Source organism: Heterocephalus glaber, unplaced genomic scaffold, assembly GCF_053883595.1.
Source record: "Heterocephalus glaber isolate CG9 unplaced genomic scaffold, H.glaber_assembly_v1.0 deba00001531, whole genome shotgun sequence".
Lineage (NCBI taxonomy): Eukaryota > Metazoa > Chordata > Mammalia > Rodentia > Bathyergidae > Heterocephalus > Heterocephalus glaber.
The window spans coordinates 19,246,263-19,262,112 of record NW_028258329.1 but is presented as its reverse complement, the minus strand read 5'-3'; the positions used below and the strand labels follow the sequence as shown (position 1 = coordinate 19,262,112).

Below are 15,850 nucleotides of genomic sequence, written 5' to 3'. Positions count from 1 at the left end.
GGAAGGGCAGCAGGTTGTTGAAGCTGCAGGTCACAGAGGTTACAGGTTCAGGAAGATTATGGGAGTCTCAGGTGGCTCCTTCCAACTCTCCCAGAGGCAGGCTCAGCTTTCTGGGAACAAGCCCTTGGGGATGGTGCATTCAGCAGGTGCTCAGTGAAGGTCTGGCAGATAAGACTATACCCAAAGCATTTATTGGGTGCCTGCTTGTGGTAGGTAGCATTGGCTGTCCATTGCAGTTAAGGCGGAAGACACAGAGCTGGCCAAAGGAAGCTATTAAACCAAGAGGTGTCTGGGGAGAAGGGGAGGCGGGGAGGGTAAGGTCAGTGCACATGCACCCCAATACACAGGAAAATGAGAAGGGCTGGCCATGTTGGGATCTGGTCCCAACACAACCCAGTATGTCACCACCAAATCACTTCTAGCAGCCAGCTCCTCCTCCCACCCACAGACACAGCTTGCCTGTCCTATAAAGGAGGTTTCCTCAAAGTGGTTTAGCCAGAACTGGAAGGGCCCTGCCCTGTGTTGGGACAGAGCGTGACGGTGACGCTGACTCCAGCAGCCAGTGGGGGAGGGGGAGTGGCCTCAGTCGGGATGGATCCGGGGGTTCTGGGGCTCTGAGGTGAAGTGTGGGAGCACTCTGTTCACTTCTGGAGGACCTGAAGGCTTTGCCATTGCCTTGTGGGAGTTTTTGTAGACGTTCCTGGAAATGCAGGTAAGTGAAAAAGAGGAACACAAAGAGCTCTCAAGAGTCACTCTTTCAAAAATCACCAATTACAGGTTGCTGTGCACCCTTCTCTGCAGGCGTGGACCTTGTGTACATTTTGATTAAAACCAGGTGTGGGAGCTGCTGCCGAAGGCTTTGTTTGAGGTACCCGAGGTGGGGGAAGAGGCTTGAGAGGCGAGGACTCCCAAGTACCCCAAGGGGATGCTGGGCCTGGGTGACTTCAGGACTAGTTACCCAGTGGTAATTCAGGAGCCTGGAAGAGCTCCAAATCCAAGGATAGAGGGAGGCCCTTCCAGCCCGCCCGCTCCCCCCCCCAGGCCATACCCATCAGGCCTTGCTTCTCCCTTCAGGCACACGAATCCCTAACTGCTGTGTAAGACTGATAACGCTTTACCGAAGAGGACCTTGGGCTCCTAAGTCACAAGTTTAGCTCCCTCAGCCCTCAGGCCTCAGATCAGTGGGCTGGGAGTGATAAAGAGAACAATCCCTGCCCACAGGACTTGTTTCCCTCAGATAAAGGAAGCCTTCCTGCCAAAACGAGATTCTCTCTAGAGGGGGTCTCAGGGTGGTTTTCAAATTATCTGTAGCAGAATTGTTGCAACAGTACAAGTTTTGGGGAGGGGGTGTAGAGGGGGAGGAGCCTTCCTAAATTGCCCAGGTTGGCTTTGAACTAGAGATCCTCCTGCCTCAGCTCCAGAGTATTGGCATTATAGGCTTGCACCTCACACCAGACTGCAAAATATAATGTTATGTGAGACCCCCAATTGTGAGAGGGACAAAGTGGAGAGGCTCTGAGTGAAGTTCTCTCTGAGCAGCTTGATAGGTTCTGCCTTTATCGCAAGGCACTACTGGAGCAGCTGGCTGGTGGGAGAAATGGGAAGTGGCATCACTCAGGTCTGGTGGCAGCCTTGTGAACCCCAGCTTGTCACTGTCCCCCACAGCAGCTCCCCTGGGGCCAGACCCCAGGATGGGTGAGGTCCTGGCAGCCAGCATTGCTTTCTTCCTGGGCTGACCTTTCTTCTAGGCCAGGGGACAAGTGGGACTCCCAGACTAGACAGGGCCAGCCCTGTCCCTATTTCCCCTCAATGGGGTTCTCTTGCTCATAGTCTGAGGAAGAACTATGACTCACTTCCTGCCTCAGTCTCACTGCGGGAGTATTGTTCTCCCAACTGTGGTTGGTGCTGGCAGGGACTACCCCAGGGTGGCCCCTACGAGCTTGGCTCCCTGGGGGGGGAGTCCCCAAACTGGAAAGTGGCCAACTTGGACTTAGAGGCTTATCTCCCAACTTTGAGAACTCTACATTCTTCAGGTTTCCAGTTTCTATAGTGTCTGTGAGGGTGTCCCAATAGTACCTGATCCCACTATCTTAATATTATTTCCATTTTGGAGGGGTAAATTGAGGCTTTGAGAAATGAAAGTGGTCCAATACAAAATAGTGTCCGGGGATTAGAACCCAAGCTGCCTGGCTGACTTTCCAGATAATATGAGTTGCCTCCAGAATAGTATTGGGGGGGGGGGTTACTGGGAATCAAACTTGGGTCCTTGCGCTTGGGAGGCAGGCGGCGGAACCACTGAGCTAAATCCCCAGCCCCAGAATAGTATTTAACCTCTCTGGGCCTTCTCTATTAAGGTAAATGGGGATGCATAATTGGCACCTCATGGAAAATGTTCTGGGCCCATCTCTTGGGGTTTGTGGTTAGGAAAATTGAGTTTGCACATAGACCACCTCAGAGGGCGTCTGGCTCCTATAAGGCCCTCAGTGGCCTTTCTGTGTGCCATTCCTGGCAACCTGGGGGAAGAAGGCCATAGGACAGCGCTGCTGCCAGGTACCTCCCAGGGAGTGGGATGGTTGAGCGGCTAAGGCTGTGACCTTGGAATAACCCAGCCAGGAGTCTCTTGGCCACATTTTCCCTCTTTTCTTTCTCAGCTCAAGCAGTGCTGACCTCAGCCAAGTAGCGCAGACGTTTTCTAGGGCAGGAACGCAGGGAGGGAGAGGCTTCTGCTGGTATAGAGCTGGTTGGATTCCAGCTCTGCCAAAACCTCAGGTTTTTTCCAGGTTCCAGGGCCTGATAGCTGTGGGGCTCAGGGCAGAGTATTTCGTTAGGGGCCTCAGTTTCCTTATCTGAAAAATGGGATTAATAATGTCAGCCAGGGGGGATTATTGGGATTAAATCATGTACATAAGGAGAGATAATGTGAAGGGCCTGACCTAGTGCCTCATACCCCATAGATGTAGGGGAACAAAAGGTACAAAAAATTAAAAGGAGGTAGGCTACTTCTGTTTATAAATCCACCTGTCTATTCACAAGCAAATAAAATCGTGACTCCTTCCCAGTAGGCCAGGAGGTTCGCACAGCAGCCTGAGGAGGAGTGCAGAGTCCCGGGTCGCCATCCCTGGACCATGGACTCCTCCTGCGGACGGCAGGACCGTGGGGCGGGGAACGGCGGCGGCCGAGTCCTGCAGGCCGCGCTCCAGGCCCTGCCCGGCTCCTCCCAAGGACTCCGAGTTGGGGTCTCGGCGGGGCCCAGGGAGCCGCGACAGAGGCCGGGGCCGCGCGAGGCCTTGGGGATCCCTGGCCGGGCCGGTAACCCGTACTGGGGGTCGCGCTGCCGCTCGGGTCGCGGCTGGCGGGCGACTGAGCCGGGCGGGCCGGGCGGGCCGGGCGGGCGCTAGGAGGCGGCACCGGGGGGAGGGGCGCGGGGGAGGAGCCGGGCCGTCGCCGCCGTGACAGCGGCCCGAGTAAACAAGCCGCGCCGCCGCGGCCGGGCCGCTGCCCCCGCCCGCCGCCGCCCGCGCCGGAGCCGGAGCCGGAGCCGGAGCCGGAGCCGAGCGCGAGGCCGAGGCCGCCCTGGTCGCCGGCCGGGCAGAGGCCGGGCCGAGGCCGCGCCGTGACGCCGCCGCCGCCGCCGGGCGCGGGAGCGCGCCGAGCCCAGGCCCCGCCGCGGGGCTCCGCGCTCGGCCGGGGGCGCCCGCCCGGGAAACTTTCCCCACCGTGGCTCCCAGGGTAAGCGGCGAGGGCGCGGGGCGCCGGACCGGGGCGCGGGGACGCGGCCTGGGGACGCGGGCGGCGGACGGGGCTGCGCTCCTGACTCGGAGCCGGGCCGGCCCGGGCGCGGGTGGCGCCGCGCGGAGCAGGAAGCGCGGAGCCCACCTGAGCGCGCCCGGCCAGCCCTCGTCCGCACTTTTCCGTCCACGGCCCAGCCGGCCCTCTGACATCGGGAAGCGCCTGCAGGGCCTGGCCGGGTGGGATGGGGCGCGAAGCCTCGGGCCGCGTCGCCGGTGAGGGGAGGCGAGACAGTCCCTCCCTACCTCCGCGACCCTGTTGCACACCTGTGCGGGGAGAGCGCCCAGGTGCGGGCTGCGGGCGAGCGCGGGCCCAGGTGGATCCCCGAGGCCTGGCGCGGGCTGCCGGATCAGGGGCCGCCTGCTGGCCAGATGGCACCTACTTTCCCAGCCCCCCCCCCCCACACCATGCCGCTGGGGGACAGACCCCTATGTATCTGAGAGTGCCTGGGGTTCCTTGGCATGGAAAGTATGAAGGGAACCCAGGTGATGTGGCCTAGTGAGGGCCAGGCAGCTGCTGGCCAGGTGTGGACTCGGCAGCATAAGAGTGTAGCCAGGCCTGGCCCATCTCAAGCTAGAGAGCCCTGGTTTTAACTACAGTATTTCCTAAATTGGGCTTCCACGTAGTAGAATTCGTGTGTGTGTGTGTGTGTGTGTGTGTGTGTGTGTTAAGAGAATTATGTGGCTTTACAAAAAAGTTTGAAAACCACTGGTCTAACAATTTTTACCACCAAGGAAACTGAGGCCCAGGAAGAGGAAGTGACTTGTTCAAGATCACACAGTAAATAGAACTCGAGCAGGAATTAGGAGTCAGAATTTCAAAGGAGCTGCCTGGTGCCTCTAGCTGGGCTTGGCTGAGGGTTACTGTTGGAGAGACCAGACTGGGCTTCCCAGTGGCCTATGGGGGCTTGCTGAGTGGCTGTGTTCTAGCCAGACCTCCAGTGCCCTGGAAACCGTGGTCCAGCCTGGGTAGGTGCAATTTGGGGTAGGTCCCTGGGGATAGATGGCTGTCAGGAGGTTCTGGAACTCAAGAAAAAGGGCTTTGCCCAGGAATGCAGCCCTGAAGAGCTCCCCAGAGCTTTGTGGTCCATTGTGGAGCTGAGTCCCTTGTGAGACCGATGGTGAGGCTGGAAATGCAGCCAGTCTCCGGCTTTAGACTAGGGGACTCAGAGGGTGAGTCAGAGTCTGGGGTGGGGGTGGGGAGGAGTCCATTCATTCATTGTTCTCAGCTCTTGCTTTGTGTGTATGTGGGGGTCCTCCCTCTGTCCTGGATGCTAAGGCAAAGCTGGGTGGTGGTGGTGGTGGGGTGTCCAGGACTCTGGAAGCCACAACCACCCCTCCCTATGGTGGGGTACACTGAGTAGAGGCAGGCAGGCCTTCTTTCTTGGGAGATTGTTCAGTTGTGCCTGAAGCTGGCTTTCTTTCCAGGTGCTGCAAGGTAATTAAATAGTTGGTTAATCACCTTTAAAGACAAACAGCTTCGGCTCCCTCTACCGTGTGCTGAAACCTGGGCCAGACCCAGGCGATCCCAGCCTTGACTGGACCCACAGTGGGGCTACAGCACTGTGGTCAGGGATCTCTGCTTGACATCTGGACCCCTGAGGCAGCTACATGGCAATAAGGGGAGAAGAGGTCCTGGACCTTACATGCTTTAGACAGGGGTTTGGGGTCCTCTTGTCCCCTAGGGCTTGGGCATCAGGCCGCCCAGCCATTGCTCAGGCCAGCGGTATCTGCCTTAGGCATCCTGGGGCTGTGGCTCTCGGACCTGCTGACCCTTGCCTGCCCTGGAACCCTGCACGGCTGCCCATCAAGGGTGTGGAGGAGCTGCCTGGTGGTTGTCTCCTGCCATCAGCTGTCAGGTTATTTTGGTGTAAACTGAAAATACTCCAGGAAGGGTGTGTGGAGTCCCCTAGCCTGCAGTGTGGGCCTGCAGCAGCCAGGGAGGTGGTTATGTCCAGGGTTGTTCCTGGACAAGTAAGCCTGCCCACCTGGCTCCCCAGGACCACCGTGAGCTGGGGCACCTTCACTGCACTGTCTGCAGAGGGGGCCCTTTTGAGGCTGGGCTGTGGGAACCGTAGGGGCATCTAGGCCCTTTGGGCAGGCACAGATAGACTCAAGGAGCTTGGAACTGGGAGGGACTTCCCAGCTGCTGCCTACCCCAGAGGCTTGACTTCTGGCTACTCAGAGGCCCTGTGTGGGGACAGTTATATGGCCCCAGGCAGAGAGGTCCCACTGTCTGTTTGCTGAAGGAGGAAAAACAACACGAGGACTATTGATTCAGCCTCACCTTGGTGCTCCTAGCTCAGCAGCCGGTGTTTGCCCTGGCTGTGGGCTCCAGTTATGCAAGGTGGTGGGCGCGGAGCAAGCAAGGGGCATGTAGGGGATCTCGGGCAGGGCTGGGCAGCCCATGTTCCCCAGGAAACACCAAAAGGAGCCTGAGGCTCCAGTTGTGCCCATGGCTGCCATCTCAACCCTGAAGGGGTCCCCTGCTCTCTGATCACTGTCTCCCAAACCCTACCCTGACTCAGGTTGCCCACTGTTTTCCTGGCTGTGAGGCTTTGCAGATAACTCCTTATGGCCGAGTCTCTTTTACTGAACCAGGAAATCTAGTGAGTTCATTTAAAAACTTTAAAAAGCCAGTTTTTTTATTCCTATATAAAATATACCTAGGTATTGTACAAAGCGTACAATGACACAAAGAAAATAACAATTACTTGTAATGCTCAGCATCTTGAAAGAGCCATTGTTAACGTTTTAGCGTGTGTCGTTCCAGATTTTGTTTTTGATTATGTATAAATATTCATGTATAAATAGTTTTTTTTTAAATGGGATCATGTGTACATACTGCTTTATAATATAATGCATCTTTGGGCTGGGGATTTAGCTCAGTGGTTTCGCTGCCTGCTGCGCAATCGCAAGGACCTGAGTTTGACCCCGGTACCAAAAATATATATATATATATATACATATATATATATGTATATATATATATATAAAATGCATCTTTCTAACTTTTATTTTGGCAAGATCTTTTATTTCTGATTTTGAGTGACTGAAGCCTTTGATACTCTTCAGCCCCCTTCTGGATTACAGTTGTGTTCTTGGTGGAGACAGCCTTGGGAGGTGTGTGGGGGTCATGTGTCTGTCCATCTGTCTGGCTGCCCTTGGAGGCCTGGATTCCTCCTGGGGAGAACTGGTCTTATTTTGGGGTTTTTTTTTGGTACCAGGGATTGAACTTGGAAACTTGTGCTTGCAAGGCAGGCGCCGGAACCACTGAGCTTTCTTTCTTTTTTTTTTTTTTTTGGTACCGGGGATTGAACTCCGGACCTTACGCTTGCGAGGCAGGCGGCAGAACCACTGAGCTAAATCCCCGGCCCAGGATTGGTCTTGTTTTACCCCTCTTCCCAGATCTCCTTTTGCACTCGAGTTGTCCGGTTAGGAAGGGCAGCCTTAGTACACGGCTTCAGAAGGACTGACTGGCTCCCCTTTCTCCCCTTGTTCCTCCCAGAGCCGGCAGCCTTCATCCTTCCTGCTAGCCCTGCCCATCTCAGCCCCATGCCCCCACCAGTCAGCCCTGGGCCACAGGCAGTGAGCAGCAGGCACTCAAGAGCCAAGGCCCTGTGACCAGGCCAAGGAGGGAGGAGTTCCACGGTTGGCCACCTGCCCCCCATGGAGCTGAGGCCCTGGTTGCTATGGGTGGTAGCAGCAGCAGGAACCTTGGTCCTGCTGGCCGCTGATGCCCATGGCCAGAAGATCTTCACCAACACGTGGGCTGTCCACATCCCTGGAGGCCTGGCTGTGGCTGATAGCGTGGCCCGAAAGCATGGGTTCCACAACCTGGGCCAGGTAGGTGGCCTGATGGCCCAGGCAGGGGATGTTGCCGAGGAGGGAACCCTGGGAGGGAAAGGATCCTGGCACCAAGGAGCAGGAAAAGTTGGGGTTGGCTTTTTCCATCATCTGGTAGCAGGCACATCCTGGATGGCCAGTGCGATGGAAGCATGGCTTGTTAGATGATCAGCCTGTCCCAGTGAGGGCAAGGCCCCTTGGTCCCTTGTGTGTTCATGCTGAGTCCTGGGCAGGGCACAGATGCCCCCCACCCTCTGCCATTGCAAGCCTCCCCTTGCAGCCACTGTCCACCCCCATTGCTGCCTCCCAGGGACTAACAGATGGAAGGCCCATCTCAGTCTCCCTGCTTCACTTTAGATCTTCGGCGACTATTACCACTTCCGGCATAGAGCAGTGACAAAGCGGTCCCTGTCACCTCACCGCCCTCGGCACAGCCGTCTGCAGAGGGAGCCTCAAGTGAGTCTGGATCTGCCCCTCCCACTCCACTGCCCCCTCCTCTTCCTGTTCCCAGGATCCCCTCTTGCTTCCCCATCCCCTACCTACACCACCTCCTTTACTCCCTCCCAGGTACAGTGGCTAGAGCAGCAGGTGGCAAAGCGACGAACCAAACGGGATGTGTACCAGGAGCCCACAGACCCCAAGTTTCCCCAGCAGTGGTACCTGGTATGCCTGGGGCCCTGGTGTTCTGTGAGCTCCTGTGGGTGTTGGGCTGACTGTAAGGCTTCTTTGCTGTCCTGAGGGCTATCTCCCTACCTCCTCCTACACCCCTCTTGACAAGCCTTGGGGGGTACCCCCCAAGCTCTGCATTTCCTGGGAGGCCACAAAACCAACATTGGCACTTGAAGAGCCAGGATGGGTGCAGAAAGGGATTTCTGGTGGTGAGAGGATTCTTCAAGTTAGCCCTATACTCACCCAGTCAAACACATCTTCTAAGTGACGAGGTGGTGTCTCTGCAGTCTGGTGTCAATCAGCGGGACCTGAATGTGAAGGAAGCCTGGGCTCAGGGCTATACAGGGCGTGGCATTGTGGTCTCCATCCTGGATGACGGCATCGAGAAGAACCACCCAGACTTGGCAGGCAACTATGTGAGGAGCCAGGAGGGAGACAGCAATCCCGGGTGAGGGGCGGCTAGGGGCATACTGTTCTCCCAGTGCAAGCAGGATGCTCCTGACAACAGCCATGTCCTTTCCAGGATCCTGGGGCCAGTTTTGATGTCAATGACCAAGACCCAGACCCCCAGCCTCGGTACACACAGATGAATGACAACAGGTAAGAGCGGCAATCCCCAGACCTCTGCTTCCCTCCTCTTCTCTCCCGCCAAGAACTCAGGGTTGAACCTGGGTGCCACATGCCCCCACCCAGGAGGCTCACACCTTTGTCCACAGTCCTGGTCTAGCTGGGACTCTGAGGGAGGTGAACCTGTCCAGTGGAGTAGGGGGTGGGCATGGATAGAGAGGGGTGTGATGATCCTTCCTGCTCCTTCGGCCGTGTCTGGTGCACTTGTCCATGCCACTAATGCTGTGCTCCTGGTCCTGGCAGGCATGGCACACGGTGCGCAGGCGAAGTGGCCGCTGTGGCCAACAATGGTGTCTGTGGTGTGGGTGTGGCCTACAATGCCCACATTGGAGGTGAGTGTTGCCCTTGGCCCCTCTATCCCACGGTGGAGGTGGGAGGGACTTCCCGTGGGATTTCTGCCTGCCTGCTTCCCATCTGGCCAGTGACTGTCACCTTCCCACTGTGAATCCTTCTGACCATGTGGATATTCCATCGGGGTTCGGAGTGATTCAGAGAGCTGGCCTCCCAGGGCTGCTGGTGCTGCAGGCGGGGGGTGAATGTCTCTTAGTGGAAGTCTCCTAAATGTTCACACCCCACGGAGTCTCTGTAGGCAGGCCTTCATTCCCCTGACCCCTGGACCTGATATTCTTCCAGTCTAGCCTGGGTGGCTGGAGTAGAAGCTGGGAGGAACCCTTTGGCTCTTGGCTGCAAAGGCAGAAGCAGATGTTAGGGCTCAGGGATTTCTAGTGGGGAGGGCTGGGCATGCCTTAAGGGTACCCCTGGCAGCTGGACCCACATAGCACCCCTCTTTCTGCCCCCCTCTCGGCCAGGGGTGCGCATGCTGGATGGCGAGGTGACCGACGCGGTGGAGGCACGCTCACTGGGTCTCAACCCCAACCACATCCACATCTACAGTGCCAGCTGGGGTCCTGAGGATGATGGCAAGACAGTGGATGGGCCAGCCCGCCTGGCTGAGGAGGCCTTTTTCCGAGGGGTTAGCCAGGTGAGGGAGCCTGGCCCAGCCCTGTGGCCAGGCCTGCTCTCTAGGGGCTCCCAGCAGTCTTTTCCCTAGCGCTGTTGTATTTTTCTGTTTTGTTTATTTTTGTGTTTAATCTTAACTTTATGTAGGGTATGTTTCATTTTGAATACAGGGGATTGAAGTCAAGGCCTTCTCACTGAGCAAGATCCCCAGCCCTTTTTTAAAAAATCTTGAAATAGGCTCTTACTGCATTGCCCAGGGTGAATTTGAACTTGGGATTCTCCTCCCTCAGGTTCTCAGAATGCTGGGATTACAGGTGTGTACCACCATGGCTGGCCTCAGAGCATGTTTATTAAAGCATTATGGAGCCAGGCACCTTGGTGCATGGCTGTAATCCCACCATTCAAGAAGCTGAGGCGAGGCAGGAACTTTCGATCCTGCCCATTCTGGAATACATAGTAAGTTCACAGCTAGGCTGAGCTACCTAGAAAGACTATCTCAACCCCTGCCACCGAGTAAAAAAAGTGAAAAAGCATCAAGGGCTGAGGGCTGGGAGCTGGGGATATAGCTTAGTGGTAGAGGGCATGCTTTGTATGCTTGAGCCCCTGGATTTGAGCCCCAGCACCAGAAAGAGTAAATTAATAAATCAATAAAGGGACACAGACATGCCAGGCGTGGTGGCACTCGCCTGTTCCCAGCACACAGGAGGTTGAGGCAGGAGGATCACCATAAGTTCGAGGTCAATATGGACTCTCCAGCACCATCTCCCTGCTGGGCCTCCCCTAGTCCCTATCTTGAGTGACCCCAGTGTACTTTGTCCACAGGGCCGTGGTGGGCTGGGCTCCATCTTTGTCTGGGCGTCAGGGAATGGGGGCCGGGAACACGACAGCTGCAACTGTGATGGCTACACCAACAGCATCTACACGCTGTCCATTAGCAGTGCCACGCAGTTTGGCAACGTGCCCTGGTATAGTGAGGCCTGCTCATCCACGCTGGCCACCACCTACAGCAGCGGCAACCAGAATGAGAAGCAGATTGTGAGTCTTGCTGGGGCAGGGAAGGGGGACTGCTTGCCCACGATACTCAGGGACCCCTTTCATACCCATCTGTCTCTTCCCCTCCCATGTGGCCATTTAGGCTCAGGCTCTATAGGATGGGAGCTGGGGGTTCCAAGACTGAGGGCTGCAGAGCCATGTGTGAACCCCTTGAGAAGTGTAGACTTTCCCTAAAAATGTGCAGTGCTCTCCATCCTCTAGCTGAAACCCCTCATTCCTTAGAGAACTGAGGCCTAGAAGTGGACATGCATCAATTTGTCCAGGGCAAGTTAGCAAGGCAGCTGCCAGGTTTGGGGTGGCTTTGACCCTGGCTCACTGTGCCACCTATGGTTCCCAGGCACTAGGTAGAGGGAGGCCAGGCAGATGGCCCCTCCATTCATCACAGGCCCCAATACCTCTATCCCCCGGCAGGTGACCACTGACTTGCGACAGAAGTGCACAGAGTCTCATACAGGCACCTCAGCCTCTGCCCCCTTGGCAGCCGGCATCATTGCTCTCACCCTGGAGGCCAAGTAAGTGGGAAGTCCTGTTCCCACCGTGCTTTCTGCAGGGTGGCCTTGGAAATTCAGCTTCTCTCCAGAAAGCCTGAGGCCCCGCCTGTGTCTCCTCCTCCCCTGCAGTAGGAACCTCACCTGGCGGGACATGCAGCACCTGGTGGTCCGGACCTCAAAGCCAGCACACCTCAATGCCAATGATTGGGCCACCAATGGTGTGGGCCGGAAAGGTGAGGGCAGGGGCCTAGGAGCAGGTTTGGGGGTTGGTCAGTGGGCCACTCTGTTCCTTTCTGTGACCCTGCCTTCCCTGTCCCCACAGTGAGCCACTCATATGGCTATGGGCTCTTGGATGCAGGTGCCATGGTGACCCTGGCCCAGAACTGGACCACAGTTGCCCCCCAGCGGAAGTGCATCATCGACATCCTCACCGAGCCCAGGTGAGGACTGGACCCTGCTGCGGTAGGGGCGGCTTCAGAGCTGTGGGTGTGGTGCTCGTTGCTCCAGGCCCAGGGACTCAGCATCACGGCACTCTCTGCACAGGGACATTGGCAAGCGGCTGGAGGTGCACAAGACAGTGACCGCCTGCCTGGGCGAGCCCACCCACATCACCCGACTGGAGCATGCTCAGGCGCGGCTCACCCTGTCCTACAATCGCCGTGGCGACCTGGCCATCCACCTGGTCAGCCCTATGAGCACCCGCTCTACCCTTCTGGCTGCCAGGTGCTGGCCCTGTCCTCTGCCTGCCTTATCTTGCCTCCTCTGCTCCCTAGCAGCCCTTGTTCATCTTGTCGTTACCCATACTACCCCTACAGCCATCGTACTACTCAGTGGGACACTGGTGGCACTTGGAAAGGGACAGCTTTGTCCTGTATAAGATCATGTCCCAGGAATCCCTGGCTTCTACCTATTTAATAACAGCAGCATGTGTTCCCGTGTGGTGCATCACACCTTTACAGTCCCCTGGTGAAGACCACTTGGCCGCCCAGGAAACAGCCAGGCCAATAGACATTTCCGATCCAGCAGGATTGGTGCACATGGGAGCACACTGTATGGCCCATGGGCATGGGTTGGGTGTCCCTACCCTGAGGGCCCCCCAGGCCACAGATGGCTATATGCATCCCCTCCCCTAGGCCACATGACTACTCTGCAGATGGGTTTAATGACTGGGCCTTCATGACAACCCATTCTTGGGATGAGGACCCGTCTGGCGAATGGGTCCTGGAGATTGAAAACACCAGCGAGGCCAACAACTATGGTACTGGGGGAATTGGGGGCAGGGGGTGCGGAGGTGGGTTGGAGGGGTCTGGGATGCTGTGTGTGGTGGTGCCAGCACCTCCTGACTCCTCCCCCCGCCTCCAATCTGGGACAGGGACGCTGACCAAGTTCACTCTCATACTATACGGCACAGCCCCCGAGGGGCTCCCTACACCTCCGGAGAGCAGTGGCTGCAAGACCCTCACATCCAGCCAGGCCTGCGTGGGTCAGTTATGGGGGATGGGGGGGCAGGGCCAGGGAACAATATTAAAGCCCAGCTGGGCCAGGGATTTGGCTCAGTGGTTCTGCTGCCTGCCTCATAAGCACAAGGTCCTGAGTTCGATCCCCGGTACCAAAAAAAAAAACAAAACACCCAGCTATAGGAGGAAGAGGGTCTCAAGGGACCTTGGGACTTACCAGGCATTGTGGTGCAGGCCTGTAATCCCAGCCCTCTGGGAGGCTGGAGGAGGAGGACCTCAAGTTTGAGCCCAGCCTGTGCAATTTAGCAAGACTTTGTTTCGAAATAAGGGCTGGGGATGTAGCTCAGTGCAGAGCCCCTGCATTCAATCCCTAGGACCACAAAAAAGAGAAAGGGAGAGGGAGAGAGGGAGGGAAGGAGAGACCGACCCAGGGACTCCTGGGAGTGGGGTGGCATAGACATAAGCTGAGGGCTCGTGTGGTGCCCCAGCCATGGCCCACTTGGCTGACACCGTCCCTTTTCTCCCATGCTGCCAGTGTGTGAAGAAGGCTTCTCCCTGCACCAGAAAACCTGCATCCAGCACTGCCCACCAGGCTTCACACCCCAAGTCCTCGATACCCACTACAGCACCGAGAATGACGTTGAGACCATCCGGGCCAGCGTCTGTGCTCCCTGCCACGCCTCCTGTGCCACGTGCCAGGGCCCAGCCCCCACAGACTGCCTCAGTTGCCCCAGCCATGCCTCTCTGGACCCTGTGGAGCAGACTTGCTCCCGACAGAGCCAGAGCAGCAGAGAGTCTCCGCCGGAGCAGCCACCACCGCCCCCGGGGCTGACCCCAGAGGTGGAGGCTGAGCCACGGCTGCTGCCCTCCCACCTGCCTGAGGTGGTAGCCGGCCTCAGCTGCGCCTTCATCGTGCTGGTCTTTGTCACTGTCTTCCTGGTCCTGCAGCTGCGCTCAGGCTTCAGCTTCCGGGGGGTGAAGGTGTACACCATGGACCGAGGCCTCATCTCCTACAAGGGGCTGCCCCCCGAGGCCTGGCAGGAGGAGTGTCCGTCTGACTCAGAGGAGGACGAGGGCCGGGGCGAGAGGACCGCCTTTATCAAAGACCAGAGCGCCCTTTGATGAGCCCGCCGCCACCCTCCTCAAGCCCATTCCCTCCTTGGGCACTTTTTAATTCACCAAAGTATTTTTTTATCTTGGGACTGGGCTTGGACCCCAACTGGGAGGCAAGAGGGGCAGAGACTGCTTCCTACCCACCTTTGAGCCCACCTGGCTGCTGAGCTGGGGCCCAGTTAGCTGGGGGGGGCTGGAGGGCCTCTCCTCAGCCCTCATCCTCATGGGAGGATGGAGCCACACCTGGGAGGCAGCTGGCTGAGGCTGAGGGTGAGGCCTAGGCCTGCAGAGTTCCTGCAGAGGGAGGGGGCAGCCCTTCTTTGGGTCCTGTGCCCGGTTGCAATTCCTGCCCTTTTCTGTCCCTCTAAAGCAATAACAGTCCCCATCCAGGCAGCAGGGAGGCTGGCCTAGGAGGGATTTGTAGGAGGTGGCCACTTCTCCAAGGGCTTTGCGTCCCCAACCCTGTTCCACACCTCTGGGTGACCCTCAGCAGAAGTGGCGATCACAGGAAGGGACCAAGGCAGACAGGTGCTTCCAGGTGTGCACGGGTGGCATCCCATCCCTCTGTCTGCCTCTGTGCCCTGGCCTCCACTGGACCAGGCCGAGCTGGGCAGGCCCGAGATGGTATCCCAACCACCCTGTCCTCCCACCAGGGCCCAAGCCCCTGTTTTCTGAGCCCCGGGCCGCTTGGGCTGTTGGCACAGTCCCAGAGCCCCTGGGTGGGTGGTGGGAGGGACAATGGCCTAGCTGGCCTCTCCCACCTCCCACCCGATGCTGCTTTCCCCTGTGGGGATCTCAGGAGCTGTTTGAGGATATATTTTCACTTTGTGATGATTTCACTTGAGATGCTGATGATTTTTTTTTTTTTTTTGTATTTGTAATGGGGTAGCAGCTGGACCACACACCCTCTCACCCCACTGCCTATGCTGCTCTCCCCTGGCTGCCCAGCCCCGAGGCGGAGGAGGCTGCAGTGTGTTGCCGAGGAGTGAGGAGTAGCTGAGCCCCAAGTCCTGAAGGGGCAGGCCAGCTGGGTGGGCTCTAGGAAAGGGGGTCACCACAGGATGGGCAGGCAGACATCTGTGTTTCAAACGGGGCTTGTGGCAAGGGCTTGTGGGTCACTGACTCTCCAAGTCCAGGGGTGGCACCAAGCCCCCTCCAACACTGTGCCCTGACGGAGAAAGCTCTGACCTGCTATGCCCCCCAAACCCGTCTTCTGACGTGCCTTTTGCACCCCTCCCATTAGGACAATCAGTCCCCTCCCCCAGGAGCACCTTTTTCTTTCCTCTACTCCTTGGGGGTCCCCAGCCACCTGCCCAGGGGTGCCCCCTCCTCTCCCATACCCCTTTTGTGGCCACCCTAGCTGTTTTTGTAAGATACTGGGTTGGTGCACAGTGATTTTTTTTCCTTGTAATTTAAACAGGCCCAGCATTGTTGGTTCTATTTAATGGACACGAGATAATGTTAGAGGTTTTTAAGTGATTAAATGTGCAGACTATGCAAACCAGGCTCAGTCTCCAGTGTGGTGATATTGTTACCCCATCCCCAGGACAAGGAGACACTGTCCTGGTCCTTAGGTAGGCCTGAGGCAGAAGGCCAGCCCCCATGTGAAGAGGACAGAAGCCCTGGGTATAGGGAGAGCAACTCGGCTTCAGGAGCTGACCAGGGTGCAGAGTGAGTGGCCTGTGCCTCAGTTACTGGCCTCTTCCTGGGCTGAGGTGACCGGGCTCCAGCTATAGGGCCAAGGGCCAAGGTGACTCATGCCAGGGGAGCCTGAGTCCCACCTGGGAAACTGCACACCTCTGCACTCCCCAGCTACCCCCTGGCAGCCCCAGGTTCCCCTAGGGAC

At 57.4% G+C, this 15,850-nt stretch overlaps 1 protein-coding gene across 2 annotated transcripts; it reads left to right on the top strand.

The window, feature by feature from the left end:
- The first annotated feature begins 524 nt into the window (after positions 1-524).
- On the top strand, positions 525-15,509 carry Furin (furin, paired basic amino acid cleaving enzyme). Of its 2 annotated transcripts, none has more exons than XM_021264843.2 (16): positions 525-712; positions 7,297-7,634; positions 7,992-8,090; positions 8,202-8,297; positions 8,591-8,719; positions 8,827-8,903; positions 9,174-9,262; positions 9,740-9,912; positions 10,713-10,925; positions 11,355-11,455; positions 11,564-11,667; positions 11,757-11,874; positions 11,978-12,157; positions 12,568-12,692; positions 12,807-12,917; positions 13,427-15,509. In XM_021264843.2, exons 2-16 carry the CDS (start codon positions 7,458-7,460, stop codon positions 14,011-14,013), a joined length of 2,379 nt encoding a protein of 792 aa, XP_021120502.1. In that variant the 5' UTR covers positions 525-712; positions 7,297-7,457; the 3' UTR covers positions 14,014-15,509. The 2 variants fall into 2 exon arrangements, with proteins under 2 accessions (XP_021120502.1, XP_012930558.1); XM_013075104.3 differs by lacking the exon at positions 525-712 and adding an exon at positions 3,455-3,729.
- The last annotated feature ends 341 nt before the right edge of the window (positions 15,510-15,850 follow it).

Coding starts and splice junctions, on each gene's coding strand:
- Furin (XM_021264843.2), top strand. CDS start 7,458: ATGGAGCTGAGGCCCTGGTTGCTATGGGTGGTAGCAGCAGCAGGAACC. Junction 8,298..8,590: donor TTCCCCAGCAGTGGTACCTG/GTATGCCTGGGG, acceptor GTGTCTCTGCAG/TCTGGTGTCAATCAGCGGGA. Junction 12,693..12,806: donor CAGCGAGGCCAACAACTATG/GTACTGGGGGAA, acceptor AATCTGGGACAG/GGACGCTGACCAAGTTCACT.